The sequence below is a fragment of the Ruditapes philippinarum genome, unplaced genomic scaffold (genome assembly GCF_026571515.1).
Source record: "Ruditapes philippinarum isolate M1 unplaced genomic scaffold, ASM2657151v2 ctg2847_1_1_1_1, whole genome shotgun sequence".
NCBI classification, from domain to species: Eukaryota; Metazoa; Mollusca; class Bivalvia; order Venerida; family Veneridae; genus Ruditapes; species Ruditapes philippinarum.
In genome coordinates, this window is record NW_026858899.1 from 212,580 (window position 1) to 237,845 (window position 25,266).

Below are 25,266 nucleotides of genomic sequence, written 5' to 3' on the forward strand. Positions count from 1 at the left end.
ATATTATATGTTATTTTTGTTTTCGAGTGATATATGTGGATATATTACCTGGCAAGATTTTATATCACCCGAGCCGTTAGGCGAGGGTGATATTTTATCTTGGCAGGTAATATATCCACATATATCACTCCAAAACCAAAATAACAATTTTATTACCCTTCCCATGCCGAGTATGATTTTAAAATAAAGCATTGCTGTTTCAATTGAAACGTCGAAATAAGATTCCCTTTGGGGTACCTCTTCACCACAACATGACGTCACATAAATACATGACGTATTTGCTTTCGTACCTAACGAATGTAAACAAGAGAAAATGAGTAGTCTGTTAAAGAAACTTTTTTGTAATTAATATCAAGTATTGGCAAGGCCATTTTTGTTTTCAATACTGATGAGAATATTTATCATTACATTCTTTTGGCAAATAATTTTTATTTGACATTTTAAAAGTGCTTGTATATCGGAATTCATACCGCGTAAAATCGAACCGTACGCGCATCGCCACAACGCATGTTGTTTACAACGTGGGGTACCCAACGGGTATATTTAGTGTGTATATTACCCGTCTGGCTCGGTAATATCAATTTTTTTCGACGGATCAATATCCAATCAAAAAGGTGGAAAATAATCTGGAAGGGTAATAATATAATACTGCACGACGAAACAATTGTGCAGTATTATAAAGACAAAAAGGCTATATTAAAGACGTTCGACATGTATTCTTGAAGAGTGGCATGATGTTAGAATATGATAAACATTTCAAGCCAAAACACTTAGGCGTCATCGATCTCTTTTTCTGCACATGATTTTTTTTTATTATTTATTTAACACTAAGCGACCATGTACTGAATTGGTGTTCTCAGTATTGTAATATAACACAGTGACATTCAACACTGAGATCGTTTTTCATATCAATTAGTATGTTCTGTTAATCTTTACGGATTTTTTTTATATGTTTGTTGTTAAATTAAGTTCCAGGTTTAACGTAAACTATTCTACCAAAGGAGTTACAATTGAGAGACATCTATGTCCATAAATAATAATATCGTTTTAAATAAACTAAAAACACGTTTCTCTGATGTCAAAGTAAGAGAAGTGTTGTACTCTATTGAAAAAAGAGTTATGTTAAGTAAACCCTCATAATAGACAATAATTGTATCATACAATACAATCATATTACAATACAGTATGATAGACTTGTATAGAGTAGTGGATCAGCATATACTAATATACTAAGTGTTCTATCCCATAAGTCAAATTATGGAATAAATACTTTTCTGTAGATCTATACAATAAATATTTTTAATTATACAATATTTTCAAATATAGAACATACATTGTACATATAGAAAATTATCGCACACAAATATTTTTATGATGAAAAAATATTCAGCAATATTGGATAAATGTTATGGTATAGAATATAACAATATAAATATTGAATATAGAATAACAATCTCATTTATTGAATATTGCAACATTTAAAATGCCATATTATTCAGAGAAAACTGCTAGTAATTTGATAATGACGTTCATTGTACCGATCAAGGGGAACGATTCTGTGTCTTAGCTTTCGTCAAATATTATAACGACAAATAAATTAAATTATTTATAAAAAGAAATACCTAAAGCACCTTTCATCAAGTGTATAAACATTTGAAGAATACACTTGATAATCGGCCCTGAATATTTGATTATATTTCCCAGTGAATATTACTAATTAAATCAAAAAGGAAAGAACCCATGATTACAAGTCTAGCTACCAATGAGTTTATGGCTCCAGGCCAGAATATATAGAGGATATTTATTTAGTTCAGTGCAAGATAGTGGAATATTTTTTACCGAGTGAGCACCAGAAGGTAGATAAATATGAACTTTTGGTGTTCACGAGGTGAAATATATTTCAATTTTACACTAAACTAAACAAAAAGTTTCTTTCTATTATATGCAATTTTTAAAAAACCGTTTGAACCTTATGCTAAATTAAAAGCGCTCCATATATGACGTCACGTCAGTAAGTTGGTTTCCAGTAATGTGCACGCTGGTATTTCACTGGAATAATGTAATGGGTTTAAATTCAAAACAGTGAAAATTATGAAATTGATAATTTCACTGTTTTAAAAAGTGAATTATCAGTTCCTTTTTTTCACTAATATATTTCTATAAACTACCGAAAAGCATGTATAAACATTCATATCAAGTCCACAAAAAACCGTCACAAATGACGTCACATTTGATATTATCAAATCAAGCAAGTGAAACAGGGTTTTTTCAATACTTAAATTTGACTTAATGATTACCTTAAATGATTAACCTTCTTTGTATAAACACTGAGCACTATACTAAAACGCAAAACGAAAAATGAAATAGTATTAAACAATGATCTTACAACGATCTTACTCTATATGGATATACCAATAATGGGAAGCAATCTTTGTCTGATTTGCAGAGGGGCTCTTAAATTAGTATATGTCATGATAGAAATATTAAAGTTATTGAAAATAAGGATTCTATCGAAAAAGTTTGAAAGGCCTTTATAGACGTCAGAGACAATATACCATATAAAGATCTTATTTATAATACTAAGGTCCTACTCAGCCGTTAAACAAACAATTTAATCATGTTTTAATATCAATAGTGCATCTTATTTACAGGTCTGACACCATTATAGAGAAGAGTTAATTTATTATATTGTCCGGTCATGGCTGCTCTTGTACCTGGTACATCATCTCCGCCAGAGGCATCAGACGATAATGATCTCTTATTTTGTCTACAAACACTTTTCCTTGAATGCGTGCATACGGCTTTAGCAAATTATGTCGATCAGACTCTTGCAGCTGAATCCTCTACATTGGCTGGAGAAAATAATGATATCTATAATTTATATCGTCAAAAAGTAATAACAGAGAGCCAATATAATTTGTTGAGTGGCAATGTATCCACTTCTGATTTGGACATCACGCTTATCATTTGTCTCATTACACACCTAACATGTTTCCAGCCTAGAAATATAATAAAAAGGTTAAGGAACATTTTCCGAAAACAAAGTTATACGACCTTCAAGGGAGATATTTGTAGACTGCAGGATTTTTGGAATGAAGTAAGTTTTTAAAGTTGTTTTTTTTTTTTTTTTTGTTTATTTTCAAATATCATGTAAAACTGTGCAACATTTTACCAGAAGTCTACTCACGTTTTACACTATATCTCATAATTAAATGTTGTAATGTACGGAGCCCCTAAGGTGACATTTTCGAGACATTTTTTCCCGGCATTTAATTCTCTTTTACGAAATATTAATTCGTTTTTACGAAATATTAATTCGTTTTTACGAAATATTTATTCGTTTTGAGCAAATAATAATTCGTTTTTACGAAATATCAATTCGTAATTGCGAAATAATAATTCGTAATTTCGAAATACAAATTCGTTTTTACGAAATAATAATTTGTTTATACGAAATATTTTATCGTTTTTACGAAATATTAATGCGTTTTACAAAATCTTATTTTAGGTCATTGTGAGCTTGACAAAAAACTTACTAATCTCTCAAAAGGGTCAATTACAAGCCTGCATCAACCTTGCAATTAAAGCCGAATGGTACTCAAGTTATTATATCTAAGTGAATAGAGTTTTTGAGTGAGACCAAAATATTCTCTTTACCCCCATTGTCAAATTCATGTTCTTGTCAGCAATGTTTTCATTTGTGAGGCAATAAATATTTTCTGACATATTTCTTTAAAAAAGTAACATTCTATATTAACTATCTTTTATCATATACATTAGTAAAACTAAAAGGGGGTCTCCAGATTTTCACAAATCTTATTAATTTAAAAAGTTTATTTCCTTGCAATTTATGTATGGGCACCGTGCGATCATAAAAACATAATATTGTATTTCAAAACTCAATAATATCGACGAAACGAAACAGAAAAATTGTCCGTGTTTGGATTTAAAGCACAGGGCCCTCATTTTAACAAAATTTTCCTAGTGCTGTAGAGCAATGCTTTATGATGACAGGCGATTATTTTAATTTATATACAAAGGTATTAAGTTATAAAACTTGGGGAGAAAAAATATCACTATTTATATTGCATTTACATGCCTTATATTTAGTCATGAACTTAGTTTCATGGCCTTCTTTTTTTAAATATTACCAAAACCCTAGATAAAAATTTAATTCGTTTTTATGAATTATTTTTTCGTAACTACGAAATAACATTTCGTTTTATATTTCGTAATTATTATTTCGTAATTACGAAATATCATTTGGTTTTTACGAATAAATATTTCCTAATTACGAAATAATATTTCGTTATTACGAAATAATATTTCGTAAAAACGAATTAATATTTCGTACAAAACAAATTAATATTTCGTTAAAGCGAATTAATTTTTCGTATTTACGAAATAATATTTCCTAAATACGAATTAATATTTCGTATTTAGGAAATAATATTTCCTAAATACGAATTAATATTTCGTAACTACAAATAAATATTTCGTAATTATGAATTATTATTCCGTAACAACGAATTAAGTTCCGGGAAAAAGTGTGGAAAATGTCACCTTAGGGGCTCCGTAGTAATGACATATCAGTACATCGTATGAAATTTTGGATATATTCGTATAAGCTTTTGTGATGTAAGAGAAGTTTAAATTTTATAAGTGTCAGTTATCCAATTAGGACAAAACAATTCTTTTTCGAAATCCCGGGAATTCGTACGCGATATTTTAAAACTGTTTTACATATTGTTATGAACTGTTGAACACTAAAAATATATTCAATAGTAATTATTTAAATCAATTTTTCCCCAGATTTGGCATCAATCAAGCATCGAACAAAATGAATTTACAAGGATATGGGAAGAAACCGAAGCGGTAAAAGTTTAATTACCTCAATCATTTTAGATCTATTTTACCATGCATTTCTCATACCTTTTCTACCAACGCTGAAAGAAAAAAAAACAAATGAAATAAAAAGTTTTCATAACAGTATGGAGTAAGGTTTTTCTGCATTTCTTTGCTTAAGGTTTTCTAAAGGTTTTATAATGTTTGTTAACCAAACAATAAAATTGAAAGTGGACAAAACATTTCAGAAAAATTGGCTAGTTAAGTTAAACTCATGTGAAATTTGGAAATAGAGGTCGAGGATCTGTTTATGTATATAATTCATTTATCAGTCAATTTGTGAAATAATTAATGTGTTTATCTTATGTTATTAGTACATTTGTGTTAATTATTCATTTATCAGTCTGTTTTTGAATGAATTAATGTTTTCCTTTTAATATGTTATTAGTACACTTGTGTAAATAATTCATTTATCAGTCAGTTTTTGAAAGAATTCATGTTTTCCTTTAATATGTCATTAGTACACTTGTGAAGACGTATAGTATGATGTTGTATAAATCTCAGCCATTGAAAATAACGTTTTAATATTTGCTGCATACTTCTATCAAATGAGTATTCCCGTCGAAAGCATTTCCCATTATAACTTATTCCCCCAAAAAAGAAGCATAAATTAAGGCCTGCATGCTTCCCGATCAGCTAAATCTGTCAATAAAATCAAACTTGGGAAAAGTAAACTACGAGGTTTGAAAAGGTTAAAAGATTCAAGTAAATATTATGTGCGATTAAAGACTATTTATTGGTATTTATTTAGTAGCTATTTTGACATATTCTTATGGTAATTTACGTGGATTGTATGTGCCATTGATAATTTGTAAATTGCTCCCTTTGGTTACTTCACAATATAATGCTTTTAAGTACATTTTCAACATTTTCATGGAAATTAGCATGAATCTGTTGGCATACTGCTTAAAGTGTTCTTGTGTTATAGATATTAAAAATAAATTAACGATATTGACAAACGCTATTTGATCTTAATTAAAACAAGGACTACCACATTTACTTGTAGATTCTTCTAAGGATTAACGAAGTATATCCAATCGCAAACTTCAAACATAAGATTACAGACATTCGAAATAGGTCTAATAAAGGTTTCAAGCAAAGGCGACTTCGTCAAACATTTTCGGTAAGTATATTTTACCTAATTTATTGAATGTCTTGACTTTCTTATGATTATAAAAGTGAACGTTGTTGTGTCACTCTTTGTTTACACAATGCGCACTCATGAATTTATTATGTGGAGGCATCCATATTTGCATTCAACTGAGAATACATAAAAAATACTTTCTATAGGGTTAACGCATGTTTTGCCGTATTATAACGTCTGCAGAGTCCCGAGAAACGGTTGGTGTCCGAGTCCGGTTGGGCGAGGGCTCCTACGTTTCCGAGGGACTCTGCATACTTTGTAACGCGAAATAAACGATTTATTAACTCAAGAAAAAACATTAAATTACTCTACCAAAGACAAAACATGGCCCTCGAATAGTCCTAGAATTATTTCAGATTGACGGTAAAAAAGATCACTGACATCAGAATCGTTTTCTTTCAAGCACACAAGTTTATAAAAAAAATCTGACACTTAACAATATTCTCACAAAGAAATATAACGAGCATTTATCAATGTAAACATCAATAAAACAACATTTTCTCATATTAATTTTGTGTTATCTTGTTTTCTTACTTAATCGGTGGGGGTAACGTAAACTGAATGACATATATTTGTTTACATTGACAACTGTCCGTTTCTTAGAAATGGCGACAACCAAGATTTAGTGGCGATGTCTATACGCCGTGTTTCGGCATAGTTACTTGAATGCTGCTCGCCGTTATGCGATTGAGACCACTTTTTCAGCGCCCCCTATCTAAAAATTACATCAGGGGGTTGCCAGAAAGGGGATGTGCCCCTTCTGTTTGGGGGGGGGGGTGAAGGGGGCGACAGTCCCCCTCATTGCCAAGAAACTTTTGGACTTGTGAGAGACTAAAAATGACCCCAGATCGATCATAAGGTAACATGTAACCAACGCTGAAAAGCCTTTGACTCTATCTCAATCCATTGAGAAGTTGCAGCACTTTAAAATCAATTTTGTTGGAAACAATCAATGCAAAATAGTGATTTTCGGTTATTTTGATATGTCCCCTTGTTGTCATGGTAACAGGAAATTTAGGTCTGAATACGTTATTACAAAGTCAATGGTCGCCAAGTTTGATTTGTGTTGAAGCAGTTTTCATTGTTTTATAGCAATTGGAACTTGTGACGAGAGACTTTTCAATGAAAACAGCCATTTTTTACAAAATGCTCATGCAGTAATAGGTTAATGAAAAAAAAATCTACAAAACAACAAGGTCATGCAGTAATACGTTAATGAAAAAAAAAATATACAAAACAACAAGGTTTGTTTTGGTTTTATTTTACAAATATCTCAACATATGTTTTTAAGTTTATTTCTGAAAAAAATTGTAAATAATTGTCTTTTGCAGTTTTGAAGTTTTACCTCGACATTTTGTAATATCAAAAGAACATTCGCTTAAGTCACGTTGCTGTGGCCATTTCTGACTTAAGCATCAAAGAAGTGTGAACTTTTATAACAATGTATTACAGGTAAGAATCCAGTGCCATCATGGGCCTCTTTATAGAGGCTATAACACTAAAAGAGAAAGCAGGACCATGTTTTCGATATTTAAATTATTCATGTTTAAATCAAAGCTTTTTAAAAATGATTTCGAAATAAAATTTGACCCTCCAGAATTGTTTATATTTTAACCATTTTTTGGTCGAAATTTTATGAAGGTTTCGCCGAGCTACTCTTTGTGTCGTAGGTTCTGATCTGACATAAATATTAAAAAATGTGCATTAAGAAAATTTCAACAACGGACCCAAAATAAAGTAACTTTACGAAATCGTTCTACCAAACGAGGATTCCCTTCAACCGCTACACCATGTCAGTACCTTCATTAATGTATATAAATTTCAAATTGACATTGACTCATGTATGACCTTACCTTGGAAGTCAAGTGATTAAAGTTTCACTGATTTTTGCTATATTTGACTGTATCCTGGTAATCAATCAATAGATTATGTTCATACGTAGACAAAACAATACTTTTGACAAGAGATTTAAAGGTTGAACTGACTTTGACCTTTAGCTTTAAATGACATTGCCCATCAAAGTAGAATTATTAAATAATGGTTAATTTGTCATAATTTTGTTATTTATTTTAGGATTTGAATCTTAGGTTTACAAAGCAACTCTTGACACTAAACGGACATTTTGAATAATTAAGATATGATGTTGCAGTTAAATGACCTTGACGGTCAAATGATTGAATTTAAATAATATTTTCTTAACTTGGTATTTATTTGTGGAAATGATTCATACCTTACATCTTAAATTTTCTTTTTAAAGATTGTTTAAACTGATTATCTGTACTCAAGCCAGGTAAGCCAACAATATAATGTACTTACTTGTGAAGGAGCTTTTACATTTGCTCCCCTTAAGTAGAGAATAGTCCTATATTTTTACACACTACTGCACATGATGTTTGTCCTTTCGGGACCGTCGTCGAAACTAAACTATTCATACAAGGTACCCCAAGTCATGTGTTTTAAAAGGCGTGCAACAACGGAGCATAAGCGCGAAATTTGTATCGATAATGCATGCTTTACTCTCCGTGAATTTATGCCTGCGTATGCAGGTTTTATGCCAGAATGTAGAATATGACTTCAAAATTTACTTTGGATGATGTAATGTTGGCTGTACTTCAAAATACTTCTTTGTAAATGGATGCATTCAATTCAATTTCTTCTAAATCCATTCCCATGTACGTAGAAGGCTGTATTAAGATAATTTGCGGTCGAGAAGACTATGCATACGTATCCTTTTGACGCTCTGACATCGCTAGACCCGTTAGGAAAGGACCATTGAGCCACGGTGGACCGTACAACATATGAGATACATTCTGTTAACTGGTGAGTCCAGGTTCTGCCTTGATTTTACAGATAGATGTGCTAGTCTGGAGAAGACGAGATGACGGGTTCAGGCTGCAAATATTGCTGAGCATGACCGTTGTGGAGGTGGGTCAGTTATGGTGTGGGTGGGCATTAGCTGGAATGGACGAAGCGATCTGGTTGCTCGCCGCCATACGGCCAAGATGGTCCAGGTCTACATAGAGAGGGAGTCTATTGATCGCATGGACTGGTCAGCTCGCTCATCTGACTTAAATCCAAGAGAACACATGCGGAATGAGCTTCAGGTTAGAAGTTTAGCTCGTCAGCTGCACCCAAGAACTATCCAGGAGTTTTGGGCTATGTTAGTCCAAGAATTGGCAGTCATACCGAGCAGAAACCGAATAAGGAATATGAGAAGGTGCTGCCAAGCTGTCATAATAGTCAAGGGTCACGTACACGGTATTAAGTCTAAAACTGTTAAAACAACAACAAGAACAACAACAACAAAACAATACAACGAATTTGGAAAACACGCTGTATGTTCTGGAACCTTCAAAGAGGAGGTTATGCCGATCATCCTCTTCTCTAGCACAAAATCAGTGTAAAACTCATTTAAGGGTTAAATCCGTCCTTCAGTTGAATTGATAACAGTATATCAACATTTAAAATCTTTGCACGGCGTTAATATAATCATCCTAAAAATTATCACATACAAGCATATGGTGCTTAGCAAAAATTCAGTAGTAAAGTTTGACTACACCATCTTATAAAACTTTTTTTTTTGCTAAAGTATATAAACTTTTTGTAAACTATTTGTACTAGTTGTACTATTTGTAAATATAGACGATACACCGCGCACGTCTATTAAAACAAAGTTCGTGTCATTTCAACATTTTAGGGTGTTGTTATTTTAACAAAATAATGTCTAGTTTGTGAAAACTTCCTTTCACAGAAAATAAGGATGTATTTGTTCTTTAAACAAGATTAAAAAAAAAACAGGTATAAACGGTGTTCCGTTTGGACAATCGTAATTTTTTATTTCGTCCTTACCCGCGAGGCACGGTGGTACGATGGTGAAAATGATGAACACACGACGATGGTATGATGGTGAAAACACGATGGTACGATGGTAAAGCACGATGTTTAATACAGTTTTCATCATGGTTACATCGCGTCTTCACCAACGTATCATCGCGTCTTTACCATCGTTCCATTGCGTTTTTACCATCGTTCCATCGTGTTTTCACCATCGTACCATTGCGATTTTATCATCGTGTCACCGACTCTCGGTGGTCAACCGTAATGGTATATTTTTTATTAATATATGCGTTCTTTTTATTTTACCGTGCACGTCTTCTTTTGCGTATCTTTGAGATCTTTCCACCTGGCCCGGATTGTTCAAAACATTGGTTAAAATTAACCAATGCATTTCTTATCGGATATGCCTCCATTGTTTAAATCCAAAACTAGCGGCCAATACCCAGTGGATAAAATTTTTCTTGCTCGACTGTTGGATATTACTCTGGATACTTAACCACTGGATTGCTAATTTATCCACCGGTTAAGTACCACAATGCAACAGGGCCGGTTAGTGATTCTGGAAACAAATTGATCGATTTATTGATGAATAATAAATTTCTTAGAATCAGGAAGCTACCAAAGAATTAATTTTGCATGTTTTGTGCTTTCATGTTTTTGTTATGAAACAAAAATGTATATCAAAGGCCTTAAAGTATAGATAGATCTATTCTCCCTTAAAGGCACAGGAAAAAAATCAAAAACAAATTTTTAATTTGAATTACTTCCATTAGATGAATTATGTTCAAAAGAAAAAAATGAGTACTGACACTTGTATCTTTAATAAAAAGTAAGAAAGACTGTTTAACCCAATTTTCTGAACTACAACAACAACAAATAGAGATTAAAAAGGGGTTCTAAATGTATTTTTTTTTTCAATTTGAATCATCTCCATTACATATGAAATGGTTTAGTTAAGAACAAATAAACATATATTTGTAAGAAAGATCTGGTTTCAAACAAGTTTTAAAGTTTTTGCTGTTTTAATGATGATGGCTAACTACTAGTCGTTTGTTTAATTCTACAAACCAGTATGTCATTTTTTGTCATTTTTAGAAAATCGCATTTGAAAGTTTGAACTGCAATAACTTTTTGATGATAAACCCTATAAAGATAAAATTTTCTGTGAATTTGGGAATCTGTATGATATACATATATACTAAACTTTATTACTATGCATACAATTTTAAAGCTGATATATATCGCAAATATTTAATTTCAATTTCTCAAAATAAATAAGAAAACACATACATATTGTAAATTATAAAACCTAATTCAGGAGATACTGTGTTGTTAGCAAAATATTCAGGTCATTTCTTTATCATTAAAGCGACATACGGGGTTCTAAGTATTCATTTGAAGCAATATTGACTAAGTGTAGTAATATTCGGCTAGAAACATAGCAAATATTCAAGTAAAATATCATTAAATTCTCCTACTGTGTAAAATATTATACATCTGTTGCATTTTGTCTTCCATTCAAGAATACCTAATAACTATAACTTCAGGGATGATCCAAATGCAATTGCAAAACGGATTCAGCTATATAGCCAATGAGTACCCTTTCAAAAAGTGTAAAAAATGGAAAATGAGATGCTTTAGGAAACAAATTGGAAATAAACATATTTATTTTAGTTCTACAATTACATAAGAATGTTGACTGTGAAGAGCTCACTGAGACGATAAAAATGATATAAACATCTCAATTTTGCCCAAAATCGAGTTACGGGGTTGTAGAATTAAGCCGACGACCGGGCATAATCCGGTTGTCGTACAACTGGTTAAAGTTGAACATTGGATAACGCATTTTATCCGTTAGATAACTTCTGAACAACAGAATTCAGCCAATGGATAATGATTTTATCCGTTGGTTATCACTAACCAATGTTTTGAACAACCGGGTCCTGAAGTTTTTCAAAGCGATGTCTCAAATATTTTTTGAGTAATTAGTATTTAAAGCATGATAAATAACAAGAGGCAATCACTCAAAAAAAAAAGGTTGTCATTCTTGTGCACTATACATATAAAATTTCCGGTTAATAACTTCTATACAGCACAAATAGAAATGCAAACAAAAACATTTATTAAATATGCTTTGATCTATATACAGGATAATGACACAAATTGACATGTAGTGATATCATGTTTTATAATTATTTATTTATTTACTATGCCGTATCAGAATCTGACATATTTCTGAAACGCGATGATACGACGGCATGATGGTGAAAATATAATGGCACGATGGTGCAAATGCGATGGTACGATGGAGAAAAGGCGACAGAACGATGGTAATGACGCGTTGGTACAATGGTAAAAACACAATGGCGCGATATAGCGATTGCACTATGGCGAAAAACATCGCAATTTAACAATCGTACCATCATGACATCGCAATTGTTATCACTATCGTACCATCGTGTTGACATTATCGTGTCATCGTACCATCGCGATTACACCATCGTACTATCGTGTTTTCACCATCGTACCAGCGTGTGTTCATCATCGTGTCGTCGTACCATCGCGATTACACAATTGTTCTATCGTGTTTTCACCATCGTACCAGCGTGTTTTTATCATCGTGTCATAGTACCATCGCGTTTTCACAATGATACAATCCTGCATTGCGGGTTAAAACAAAATAAAAAAATACGATTGTCAAAACGAAATATCGTAGGTATGTGACTATTTTGCTTGATAGATAAGCATCGAGGGAGTTATCATGATTTGAATTTTAAACCTTCAATTCGGATTTTTATTTCCCTTAGACCATTGATAATGACGCACGTGTCGTGTCGAATTATAATGAGTTGTGAATATGATTTTGTTATATTTGTGCTTACTACATAAAGTGACAAGGTGGGCTTTTTTGATCATAATTATTTCAGTGTCCGTCTGTCCGTTGTCCGTCTGTCCGTTTGTAAACTTTAACTATAAACGTCATTTTCTCATAAACCACTACGCCAATTTCATCTATTATACTTAACAGGAATATTTATTTGGTGGCGACCTGTAAATTTTTTAAAAGAATTTAATTCCATGCAGAACTCTGGTTGCCATAGCAACCGAAAGAAAACGACCGTAAAAACACAAATAGCTAGAGCTATATACTTATATTTGGCATGAAACATTTTCTAGTACGTATCTAGCAAGGTTTTTTTTTTAAACAAAAGCACTGGGGTCAAAATTGGCCCCAGCACCAGGGGGATTGATTTTTTAAAGTGTAGTCTTTTAAAACCATAAAAAACGAGGTTTTTAAGCATGAAACATCTTCTAGTGGGGGTCTACTGAATTTGTTCAAATACAAGTCTTGGGGTTAAAATCTTCCCCGCCCCTCGGGGAAATTAATTTTATATCTCGTATATAAAGTAAAAAGCTAGAGCTTAGATATTTTGCATAAACCATTTTCTTGTAAGTGTCTATAAAGTTTGACCAAATAAAAGCCCTGGGGTCAAAATAGCCTCGTCCCAGGGAGTCATTGATATCCCTTATATGTATATAAAGTAAAGAAACTAGCATAGCAAAATCTTTTTTAAAACAACCAAATAGCTAGAGCTTAGATATTTGACATGAATCATTTCCTAGCAAGTGTCTACAAAGTTTAATCAAAATAAAGCTCTGGGGTCCAAATTGGCCCCGTCCCAGTGGTCATTGATTTACCTTACATATATATGGTAAGAACAAACAGATCTTCTTTTAACAAGACCCAGCTAGTTTAGATATTTTGCATTAAACACCTTCTTACGGGTGTCTTCCAAGTACTTCTGGTCAAAATTGGCCCCTGCCCGGGGGTCATTGATTTTGGTTATGACGGTATAACTGTTGACAAAATATTTAGGAATGATTTAAAACAATTTCTTCTTAATTTTCTAAATTACACTTAAAACGTAAATCTAACGGAACTTCAAAAATAGAGTACTAGTCTAAGAGTACTAGAGAACAAACTTTCAACCATAATTGATTTGGAGGATGATATAATTTTACAAGAAACTATTGAATATAAATTATCAGTAATTCAAATTAAAAAGGCTTTTTTCTTTTCTGATTTTAATGAAGCTTTTGATTGTTCTGATCACAACTTTATGAAACATTTTAATTTCCTTATTATTTTTAATTGGGTTGGCCTTTTTTCATAAAGATGCTAAATCGTGTATATCTATTAATTCTCATCTTTACAGTTTCTTTAAAATATCTTTCCTCTTATTTTCCTTCCTCCTTAAATTGTTCATTTTTCGACAACAAGAATTATTTAAAGCATTTTTTCATTTTTTACACTGACTGTTTTTATTTGTACTAAACAGAATCGCTTTATCTTCTGAAAAACAAGATGATTTAAATATAGAAACCGCATCCTTATACGCAGCCATGTGAACATGAGTTATAAAACCTTTTTTTAATTTATCACTTAAACACACAATTTCTTCAAGTTAAGTCCTCCCTTAATACCTCAATAAATGAAGGAACTATCAAGTGAGTTCAAAGTCTGGGAAATACCATTCAAAAATGAGTCTTGGTACATTTTATCTTTATCAATTTAATACGTATATTATTACTACTTGTTGACTTATATAATGGTACATTATGTATTTTAAATGCAAACAACAATGTGGCATGGTTTGAACATCCGATCTCAAAACCGTCGCGTTATTTTCACACGCATGGAAATAACGCTTCACTGGTCGGCTGCCAGAATTGAATTCAAAATCTTTTAAACGACAACTTTTTTCTCACTGTTTGGTAGATTTTGATGAAACTATAATTATACAGAAATTACCCTTAGATGGGACTTCATAGAAATTGCTCAAATGTTTCCCATATGTTGAACAATATGCTGCCGGTATTAGAAAAAAGAGTGTGACATGACATGTTATTTGGCATTTTGTCCTCAACTGCTAATTATTTTTTGATAAAACTCCATGAAAATGATGAATGGGCGGTATTTTACTTCAGTTGTTAAATGTGTACTGGTGTGCTGAATAAAATGGCAACTAGAGCTTAAAATAGAAAAGATTTCATTACAGGTGCCTATATAATGAAATCGTATTTATTTAAACCATCCTTTCATGTGAGTGATTAAGAGCCTCTTCCTATGCTGTAATTGGCTATAACTTATGAATAAATGTATTTTCTTTAAACATGTGCAAAATAATACTTGGGACAATACATTAATGAAATTTAATCCAAATTGACTTTGATTTGACCTTTGACACACAACAAAGAAATATTATGTCAAAACACATATGTTAAATAATGCATTATTTTTCATAAAACTTGTCCGATGGTTGAGTCAAATGTGACCTTAACCATCAAGGTCAAATATGAAAAATAATGTATGTAGGAAACGCTTGACAACAATTTTCTTCCTCTGGTTGTTTGACGACGTCAGAAATTAGAAAAAGCGAACGTTGTCCCAGCTAGACATTCACTCTTGTGATTTTTATGACATTGTTTTCTATTGTAGGACAGATTATTTCTGCTTGATCCAAATGAGGCTTACATTTACAATGAGGCTTTGAAGAAAGGGTCCGGGAAAGACAGATTTGTAAGAATTAATGTCGTTGGTAACTATGGACAAGGCAAAACTAGTCTGACGAGAAGGCTTTTGAATCAGTCTTTAGAAGGCGTTGAAAGCACAGATGGCATTGATGTTCATGTGCGGAAATGTAAAATTAAAGATAAAGAATGGGTAAGCTCGCTAACGGAATTCGATGAAAACGACTGTCTAGAAAACTTAGTTGAAGGGACTATTCGCATGAAAACCATTGAAAATAAAACTGATAAATCTGATCGTACAGAAAGTAAAAAACGACGAAAGGGCATGCCCTCTGAAGGTTACACAGAAGAACCAGTAACGGGCGTGTTTTCAAGTAAAAAGTCAATCGCAGATGATCCTCTAAGTACAAAATCTGAAGCTTCTAATGATCCTCCTAGTACCGAATCTGAAGCTTCTAATAGTTCTCCTAGTACCGAATCTGAAGCCTCTAAATCAAGCTTCGCAACTGGTGAAAATACATGCACTGAAGCACACATTCAAGCAAGTTTTATAAGAAAATATTCAAGTCAATTAAGAGACAAAATGGATATGCCTTTGGATGAAACATTAACCGCAAATATTTGGGATTTTGGTGGACAGTTCATTTATTACGCTACACACCAAATATTTCATTCAAGGGACGCTATTTATCTTTTAGTGTTCAGTTTGGCGAAAGATCTAAATGAAGCTGTCATAGATACGGAATTTCCCGACAGAAAGTGGTCAATGGGGGACTGTCTAAAGTTCTGGCTTAATTCCATTCATACACATACAGGTTCAGAAGAAAATGGTGTGACTTCGGAAAATGTTTCAAATACGACAAACAAGATCAAAAAGGAAATGCAGCGTTCAATAAATGCAACCCCCATACGACCAAGCAACAAGGATCAGCGCGAAAGAGCCCAGAAGGACCCGAAACAAAAACAGGACAGGGCCAAACCAAACGTAATATTAGTAGGTACATTTAAAGACAAATTTGAGGGTGATTCAGAAAAGAAATTTGATGAAGTTTTGGATTTGTTTGTGAATGATTTAGCAAGAAGTCACCTGTTGCCGGAACAATATGCCGTTTCTAACATAAATATGTCAGATGATGAAGTCAGAAAATTGAAGGGTAAGATTTTTGAACTAGGAAGGAATCATGCAGAGAGGAACCAAGTTCCATTGAAATGGATACCGCTCGAGATAGCACTGTTGGCAGAAAAAAGTAAAAACATCATAACATTTGACGAAGTCAAGGATCTGAATTTTAAAAATGAAAATCTTGTTGAAGAAGAAGAATTGAAAACATTTTTGAAATATCTCCACCTAAAGGGCTCTCTTATCTTCTTTGACGAAGAAAACCTTGAAGGCTACATTGTTGTAAACCCACAGTATTTAGTTAACGCATTCAGATGCGTTATTGGATCGAGATCATGTATAAAAGATGCAAAATTGCATCCTCTATGGAATCGTATGAATGAAACTGCAATTCTAGAAAATGAGCTTCTAGATGCTATGTGGAAGAAAGTGGAAAAAGATTTCGCCAAAAACAAAGAGGTTTTATTGATGTTCCTACAGAGACACATGATATTATCTAAACTTAATATTATGGATGAAGAAGGAAACATGGACTACCAAGAGAAATACATGATACCGAGCCTTTTGAAACACTCTTGTGATCAACAGGAATTAAAAATGTTCACAGATGGTAAGTGTACAACACTTGTATCACTCGGTTTACGGATAGAAAATACTGCTTTGTTGACAAGTCTGTATGAAAGAATAACTGCAGGTATTTTAGGAAAATGGTCTCCATTTGTGTTGAATAAACGAGTATTTGTATTTCAAAACGTTGGCTATTTTAGATTAGATTTGGAACATGTTGGGAAGGTGGAATTGAAGCCTGGAAAGGGCATTCAGCTTACTGTTATAAATCAATGTCCAGGTATCAAAGTGGGTAGTAAAGTGTCTGATTATTTCAGAAGATACGTCGAAAGCCTTATTAAACATGATTTTCACAAACGTAAGCGTTCCATGTACAATAGCAGCCCTTATACACATTACCTGGCCTGTTGTGATAGTTCACATGACGGAAATGAAAGTGAGAATACGTACGATATTGATGAATTGAGGACCAAAGAAAGAGCTCCCTGTCCAGATCTCAAAGCCCATGCAATTGATTGCAAATCAGCGATTGATGAATGGTTCCTGCCCGGCAAAACTACAGATCTGTACGCAATTACAAACCGACGAGTAACCAAAATGGAACTTGGAATGTTTGCAGGGTGCATTGGACATAATTGGAGACTTCTTGGAATAGCTCTTGGTGTGCGACCCGTTGACCTAGATCATCTAGAAATGGACTATCGTTGCGAAGTTGCAACATGCATTTACAAGATGCTCTGCAAGTGGGAACAGATTAAACAAGACGATGCCACATTGTTACAATTGATTACCTGCATAGAAGGCAATCAAGCCATAAATGTAGACTGGGACATGATAAAAAATATCATAGAAGGCAATTAGCCTCATCCCTAGAATAAGTGTATGAAAAAGAAAATACTGAACATTCGGAGACGGTAAAATGCTAGTTGTCTTAACATTTGTATACAATGATTACGGAAGATATGTGGACATTTACACATGCGTATCTCGTGATTTTGCAGTCTATAGGCTGTTATATTTGTATATTTCAGGAAAAGATTTTACCACACAATCAGCATTGTTTTTAGCTCTTGCAACGTTCTTGTGGTTTGTTACATATATACATATGTCTGACTAAATAAATCTATAAGGAGATGTTTAATCTTTGATACCGGAAAATGATTTGATACCGGAACACGAATAACTTTAATTAAACGTTAAAAATAAAAAATTGACTTTTGAGTAAAGTATGGAATATATTTCACGAAGCATGATAAAAATATATTTATTTTAACGAGGCAGAGGTTCGCATAATATGACTTAATTCGAATCGATCAATCAATTCAGAATCGAACCTACACCAATTCAATGTATAATTAATATTTCAGTAGGAGTTTCTTGCATATCAGACAGGAATTTCCATTGGTAACACCGTCGCTAGAAACATTTGTTTTTCACTTCGTGTAAGACATGTCATTCCCCTGCGTCTTTTGTGAATGCATTGTGTTCTTAGAATGACGCTATTTGCCGCTCTAACTGGAGTTGTAAATTCGTACGCTTCTGTAAGGAAAAGGTCCACAAGGAAACATAAGTTTTCTTAATTTCTTTCTTAATTTCTTTCTTTGTAATATGCACGAATAAGAACCTAAAACCGGCTATTGACGAGGACGAGAAAATCTAGCTCACGGTAAACTGTTTTCACCCTTAAACAATTACTCTTGGGATAGATATTACAGCCTGTGCCGTCTGCCAGTGTAAGTTTCTTATTATACATGTAGTATTATATGATTTCGGATATTTACGCGTATGTACTAGTTTTGTTTTGTATCGAAGATGTATTGCTTGACAACCTGAAATGTTTAACACTAAATTTATTGATGTCTTTTTGTATCAATTAATGTTATTTGTATCATATTTGATAATAACACTAAGCAGTTAGTGGATAATTTCATGTTCACAAATAAAATGTTCAAATTGTTACCTTGTCAAAATTCTCTTGCTATATTACTTTGAAGCAAATGCATAAATTAATATCACATACAGTAGGTATTCTCAATGATTAATTCCTGCTATTTGATGATAGGTGAGTGATAGAAAGAGAATAAAACACGACGCTATCTCATTTGTACGTGGAGGCGTTTGCCAAGTGTTTCGAAATGCTTTTTTATTGCAGAACATTACATTTTCCCTGGTCGTACCAAATTTTAACCCAATATAATTGTCAACAATCTATGAGCATCTAGATATGACTTCTCTATCGTTATCCCTTTCCCTGCCGTCACGAAAGGTAACCCCCGGAAAAATGTAATTGTCAATCTTTGGTAGATAGTGCGATAACTGGAGTGTATGTAACTAATATGTTTATTCCAGTTAGCACAATGTATATTAACGCGAAAACCATTTATCCTCAAGGAAATTTCAACAAAAATTCATTATGGTCATTAAACAATGATACATCACTCAGAATGAATGTTTATGTTCATGCGTCGTACTGAGTGTTATGTATTTTCTGATAATTTTGATTAGTATGTATTTACCGAAAAGTGAATAGAAAACTCGGTGGCTTGTACATTTGTTAAATGGAATATTTGTATGATATTTGCAAATGAACTCCTAATTGTTGTCATTGATTCCATATGTATGATAGTTGCCGATAATGTTATGAAGTGGATGATTGACTGTCTTTGGAAACGTATGGTGACTCTTATTGTATTGTAGAAAGTATTAGTTGTTGTTTTTGTACGCTGTAGTATACTTGAAGCTTGATGGTAATTTTATATTTATACTGATGATATTGTTTAGTCTATGTTTTAACTGATAAGGGTTTGTCATACATCCTATATATTTTTTCGTTACAGTATACATATATACTGCCTTGTTTTTGGTTATATTCATTTATGACACTATTTCAAAATGCTTCATTGATGTTGTAAGAATTTCTCCATAAGAACACGTTTAGGATAATTCTATATATGAAATCATTTTCTTTGTTTGATTTTCATATTTAAAGATTTATTGAGGATTAGTTGATAAATTGTTATAATAATTAGGTTATGTGTTGTTATTGTTTTTTCTGTTTGTAAGATTGTAATATATTTCATGTGTATTTCACAGTCTAGCTACGAATAAAAGTTTAAGAGCTTGTATCCATGGGTGAAATATAATTTGATCTTACATACTAGAAAACAACATCAAATGTTCTACTTATTTCAGTTTGGGGGCTTTTAATTATTTTTATTAATATTTCCATGCTTCATACATTACGTCATCATCAAGCATCTCGTTATCAAGCATATTTTAGTAACATAATTCTGAAATTACAAGAAGTATACTTATCTGTGTCCAAAACCTATTCGGGGAGCATCACCCCGTTCAACCGGCTCTTGTTTATTTATTTTACGTCGTTTTCCAAAAATTATATTTAAAATTGATTTTTACATCATTATAGCTGCTTAGCACGAAAGTCAGAAGCGAGGCTTATCATAAAGTTTCTACATTATCCTGATAGATAACCTGTAATGTACACTTATTAAACCCCCGCACAACGAAGTTGTAAGGGGGTATACTGGAATCAGCTTGTCCTTGTAAGATTCCTTTGAATCACAATCTTCATATTTGGTATTTAGATTGGTCATAATTAGCAGATGATTCCTATTGATTTTGAGGTTACAAGGTCCAAATTCAAGGTCAGAGGGGCCTTGACTTAAAAAAGATTGTCCGCCTAATAACTTGAGATTCTTTTTACCCACAGTCTTCATATTTCGAATTTGGATTGACCATGATCAGTAGATAATTCTTACTGATTTTGAGGTCACAAGGTCAAAGGTCTAGGTCACAGGGGCCTGGACTTAAAAAAGCTTGTCCGTCCAATAACTTAAAATTCCTTTGACCCACTGTCTTCATATTTGGCATGAAGTATATTCATGATTAGAAGATGACATCTATTGATTTTGTGGTCACTGGATCAAAGGTCAAGGTCACATGGGTCTTGACTTAAAAAGCTAGTCCACCCAATAACTTAAGATTCCTTTTACCCACAGTCTTTATATTTGTCATGGAGGTTAGCTATTATTAATAGATGACCCCTATTGATTGTTGGGTCACTGGGTCCAATGTCCAGGTTAAAGGGCTCGTCTTAAAAAACTTGTCCACTTTAAGAGTCCTTTGATCCACAGTCTTCATATTTGACATGAAGGGTAGTCATGATAAGTATATGACCCTATTGATCTTGTGGTCACTAGATCAAAGGTCAAGGTCATAGGGACCTTGACTTCAAAAGGTGTGTCCGCCTAAAAACTCAAGAAACTTTTGACCCACAGTCTGCATATTTGGTATGAAGGTTGATCATGAACATTAGGTCACTGGGTCAAAGTTCAACGTCACAGAGGCCTGGACAAAAAAGCTTTTCCGATCAATTGCTTAAGAATGCTTTGTTTCCGGAATTTTATACTTCACAACAGCAGGTGTCAAGTGCTGTGTGGCAGCTGTAAAAAGTTGCCCCGTACTTCACTTCAGTGTTGTTATATTTTCTGGTCCTTCGGGATCATTGATGCCAGCACCATTAATTCTTATGTTATTTTGTTGTGATTAATGCTTCCGAGGGATCACTTTTTTTTCCAGAATTTTGAGAATTGAGTACCGCTCAAGCCGGTGCTAGGGGGCGTGAGGGATGTTGCACTTATTAATTATCTCTCATGTACAGACTCAATCCAACCGAGTCTGCAATTCTTATGTAATTTTATTTGGATTAATGCCTCCGAGGGATCACTTTGTTTCTGGAATCTTATACTTCACAACAGCTGGTGTCAAGTGCTGTGTAGCAGCTGTAAAATGTTGCCCCGTACTTCACTTCAGTGTTGTTATATTTTCTGGTCCTTCGGGATCATTGATGCCGGCACCATTAAGTGTTGAGAATTGAGTACCGCTCAAGCCGGTGCTAGGGGGCGTGAGGGTTGTTGCACTTATTCATTATCTCTCATGTACAGACTCAATCAAACCGAGTCTGCAATTCTTATGTAATTTTGTTGGGATTAATGCCTCCGAGGGATCACTTTGTTTCCGAAATTTGGTCAACAGTCTTAATATTTGGTATCGAGGTTGTTTATAAAGGTCAACGGAATTTTAACAATAATAAACTTAAATGCTTAAAATGCCTGTCTGCAGTGTATTGATTTTGACATTTTCACATTTGATGCATGCAGATTACATAACGAAGCAACGCACTGGCTTAGTAACCTCAGATGTGACAGGCAGGTTGTCCTTGAGCTCTGAAAGGTCACTGTTGATTCTGACAAGTGGTATGCGGGGATATTCTTGCCATGACAATGGCAGTGCTAGTTAACTTTTGTATACATTGTTGTTTTGTTATAATTTCGATACTCTCTGTAAATATCTATGTGTACTTTGAATGATATATTATGTTAGTTATTTACCGAACATAAATAGTGTATAAACCAAGATTAGAACCAAAGTTTCAGTTTTATTTAAAATATAACCCAGTTTTTTTATTTACAATTATAAAACATGAGACAGATATAACGATGTAATTCTCATTGACACTTTCTGATTCCAGCTGTATGAGTTTTTTGCTGATTTATGACCCTTAATACAACGGTGTGTTACCTGTAAATGATCTGGCGTTGCCTTTATTAGCTTATTATTTATATAATCACTGGCTTTTAAAAGATGTTTTATATCCCTATTCCAAATAATTTCTCATGAAAGTATATTCTATCCATCAGTTTTGTTAATGAAAAGAAGTATTCGTTTTCACAAGAAAGGAAGAAAGGCACAACATAAGAGCTTTTGGGAAATTTAAAGTGCCCCAAATGACAAGACTTCATCTTAGTAAATACTAATATATGATATCAAGAAACATATAGGAATTTCTAATTACTTAGATATTGTGTTAGGATTTGCATTCATCAAAATTTTAAAATGGGTATATATAAATCTTATAGTATCTATGTGATTAAACTATTAACAATGTTTTAAGAGTCATCGGTCTTTAAACAACGAGTGGTTATCATTCCTTAACTAATTCATATTTTAGAAGTATCCGTTGTAAATGTAGCTTTTTAAAAATTAAAAGTAGTTGTAACTCTTGAATAACTGTTTAAGGAGTTGTAAATGTTATAATCATATACAAACATATTGTTCCTATAAAAAGGAAAGAGAAACAGAATATTTAACGTTAAGTTGTGACTTTTGAAATACTGTCTAGGAAATTGTAATGTTTGAAATTTTGTTGAAGGCCTTGTGACTCTTTAAAAAAAACTTTCAACTTGTGACAGCTAGTTATCACAACCCGTTGTGATAATTCATATATATATCATCTTTTTTCGAAGATAAATTTTAATTAAGATAGTTTTTGGACAAAACAGAAACATTAAATGTTTTATACATACGCTCGTACACTGTTTGGACGTATTTTGGTATGTGATTGTCCCTCCGACTATCTGTCCGTCCGTCTGACCGTAGACAATATTGGTTTCCACGGTATAACGTTTGAAAGATTATAATGATTGTGTTTTTAATTGGAATATAACTATGTTATATCAACAACATAGCATGTTCTATTTCCACTGCAATCAAATCAATAGTAAGTGCCCCTTTATTATAAGATATTTTTATCACAAACTTGGTTTCTGTTTGATCAATTTCTTGACATACAAGTATTTGTTTCCCGCAACAATCAGTTTATTTATGATAGAGTTATGCCCCTTTTAAAGGCAAGTGTTCTGTAAAGATTTTGATTCCGCAAGGTGTTCAATGATTGTGTTTATATTTGGCATATATGTTATATAAAAACAGGTTAAGGTTGATATATTTGATTCAATCAACTTATCAATGAAAATGCTATACCCCTTTTAAAGCAATCAATGCATTATTGACATATATGAAATTGTATCCCTTTTTAAATAAATTACGCACACAAGTAAGTGCATTTACCTTCTATTGCTAAGATGCTCGTACCTGTATATTTTGTCTTTCACATTTGTTTTGAAAATCATTAGTTGTGCTTTTTGAAAAATAACATCTAAATCTATTTTAAATGTACATTTTGTCTGTGAATTTCTTTTTAAAGATTTGCAATCGGGCATATGTTGCTCCGCTTCATGTGAGCTCTTGCTTAGATTACGTTTAAGTTTGTGTTCTAAATAAAGGACATATTTAAATCCAATTTATTATACTCACATATTTTTGCAGAAAAAATGATTTGTAACCGCTTTTTAATTTTGTGCTTGTTACAAACATTCTTATACCATTTTTCTCTTGTATGCCTATTGTACTTTAAAACTTTTACAGTTATACAATAATTGTTATTTATAAAATGCTTGTAATTTTATTAATGAAAATAAACTATAGCTTTATTGTATTGATGGAAATAAAAGAACACAGGATGTTCATACCTCGTATTCTGTGACGTTATTTGACTGTTCTACTCTTAGGTTTTAATGGTTTTTGTCAGGTGCAGAGTATTTCCTAGTATTTAAAAAAGAAGAAAATATAAAATTGTTTTTTTTATACAAGACAAAAGCATCATAACCACCTGTCAGTATGTAACATGTATCCGCTAGTATGCTCTATTTATATTACAATTGATGAAGAAATAATATATTTACAAATGTTTTGTCCTAAGAATGAAGGAGAAAATATTAAATATGTTATGTGTCAAAATTTTATATACGTACCATGTTTGGTATGGCCTTCCTGATAACATTTTGCTTTACATTATATAATTTATAAGACTGAAATATTGTACTTGTTTACACCAGAATCTTAACAGTGTGTATATTATTTTGCTAGAACTAGTTGCTTTTAGGGCTTCCATGGTTGTGTGGTTAAAGTTATTTTGTATGAGAAGGCTAGTAAGAATAGAAAGGCACTATCTGACCTTTACATGCAATGCTGATATGGTTAAAACCTCCATTTCCCACACACAAAAAAAAAACAAATTAAAAGCAATGATGTAAATTTCTGATTTGTAATAAACTACCATATATGTATTACATATATTTTCCATATTTAATATCAACGTACTTTTTTGCAATTCGTAATATATTTGCTTTGTGAAATTGTATGTTTTACTCTTTGCTGTGTCAATAAAATAATAAAGCTATATACCTAGATATGAATCTACATTTAATTTGTATACTTTCTCCTTTTCTCCAGTGACAAT

General features: G+C 32.7%; 1 protein-coding gene across 1 annotated transcript; it reads left to right on the forward strand.

The window, feature by feature from the left end:
• The first annotated feature begins 2,652 nt into the window (after window positions 1-2,652).
• Window positions 2,653-25,231, forward strand: LOC132754617 (uncharacterized). Its single transcript, XM_060745279.1, has 4 exons — window positions 2,653-3,097; window positions 4,813-4,875; window positions 5,912-6,028; window positions 15,387-25,231. Exons 1-4 carry the CDS (start codon window positions 2,699-2,701, stop codon window positions 17,964-17,966), a joined length of 3,159 nt encoding a protein of 1,052 aa, XP_060601262.1. The 5' UTR covers window positions 2,653-2,698; the 3' UTR covers window positions 17,967-25,231.
• Window positions 25,232-25,266: the final 35 nt, after the last annotated feature.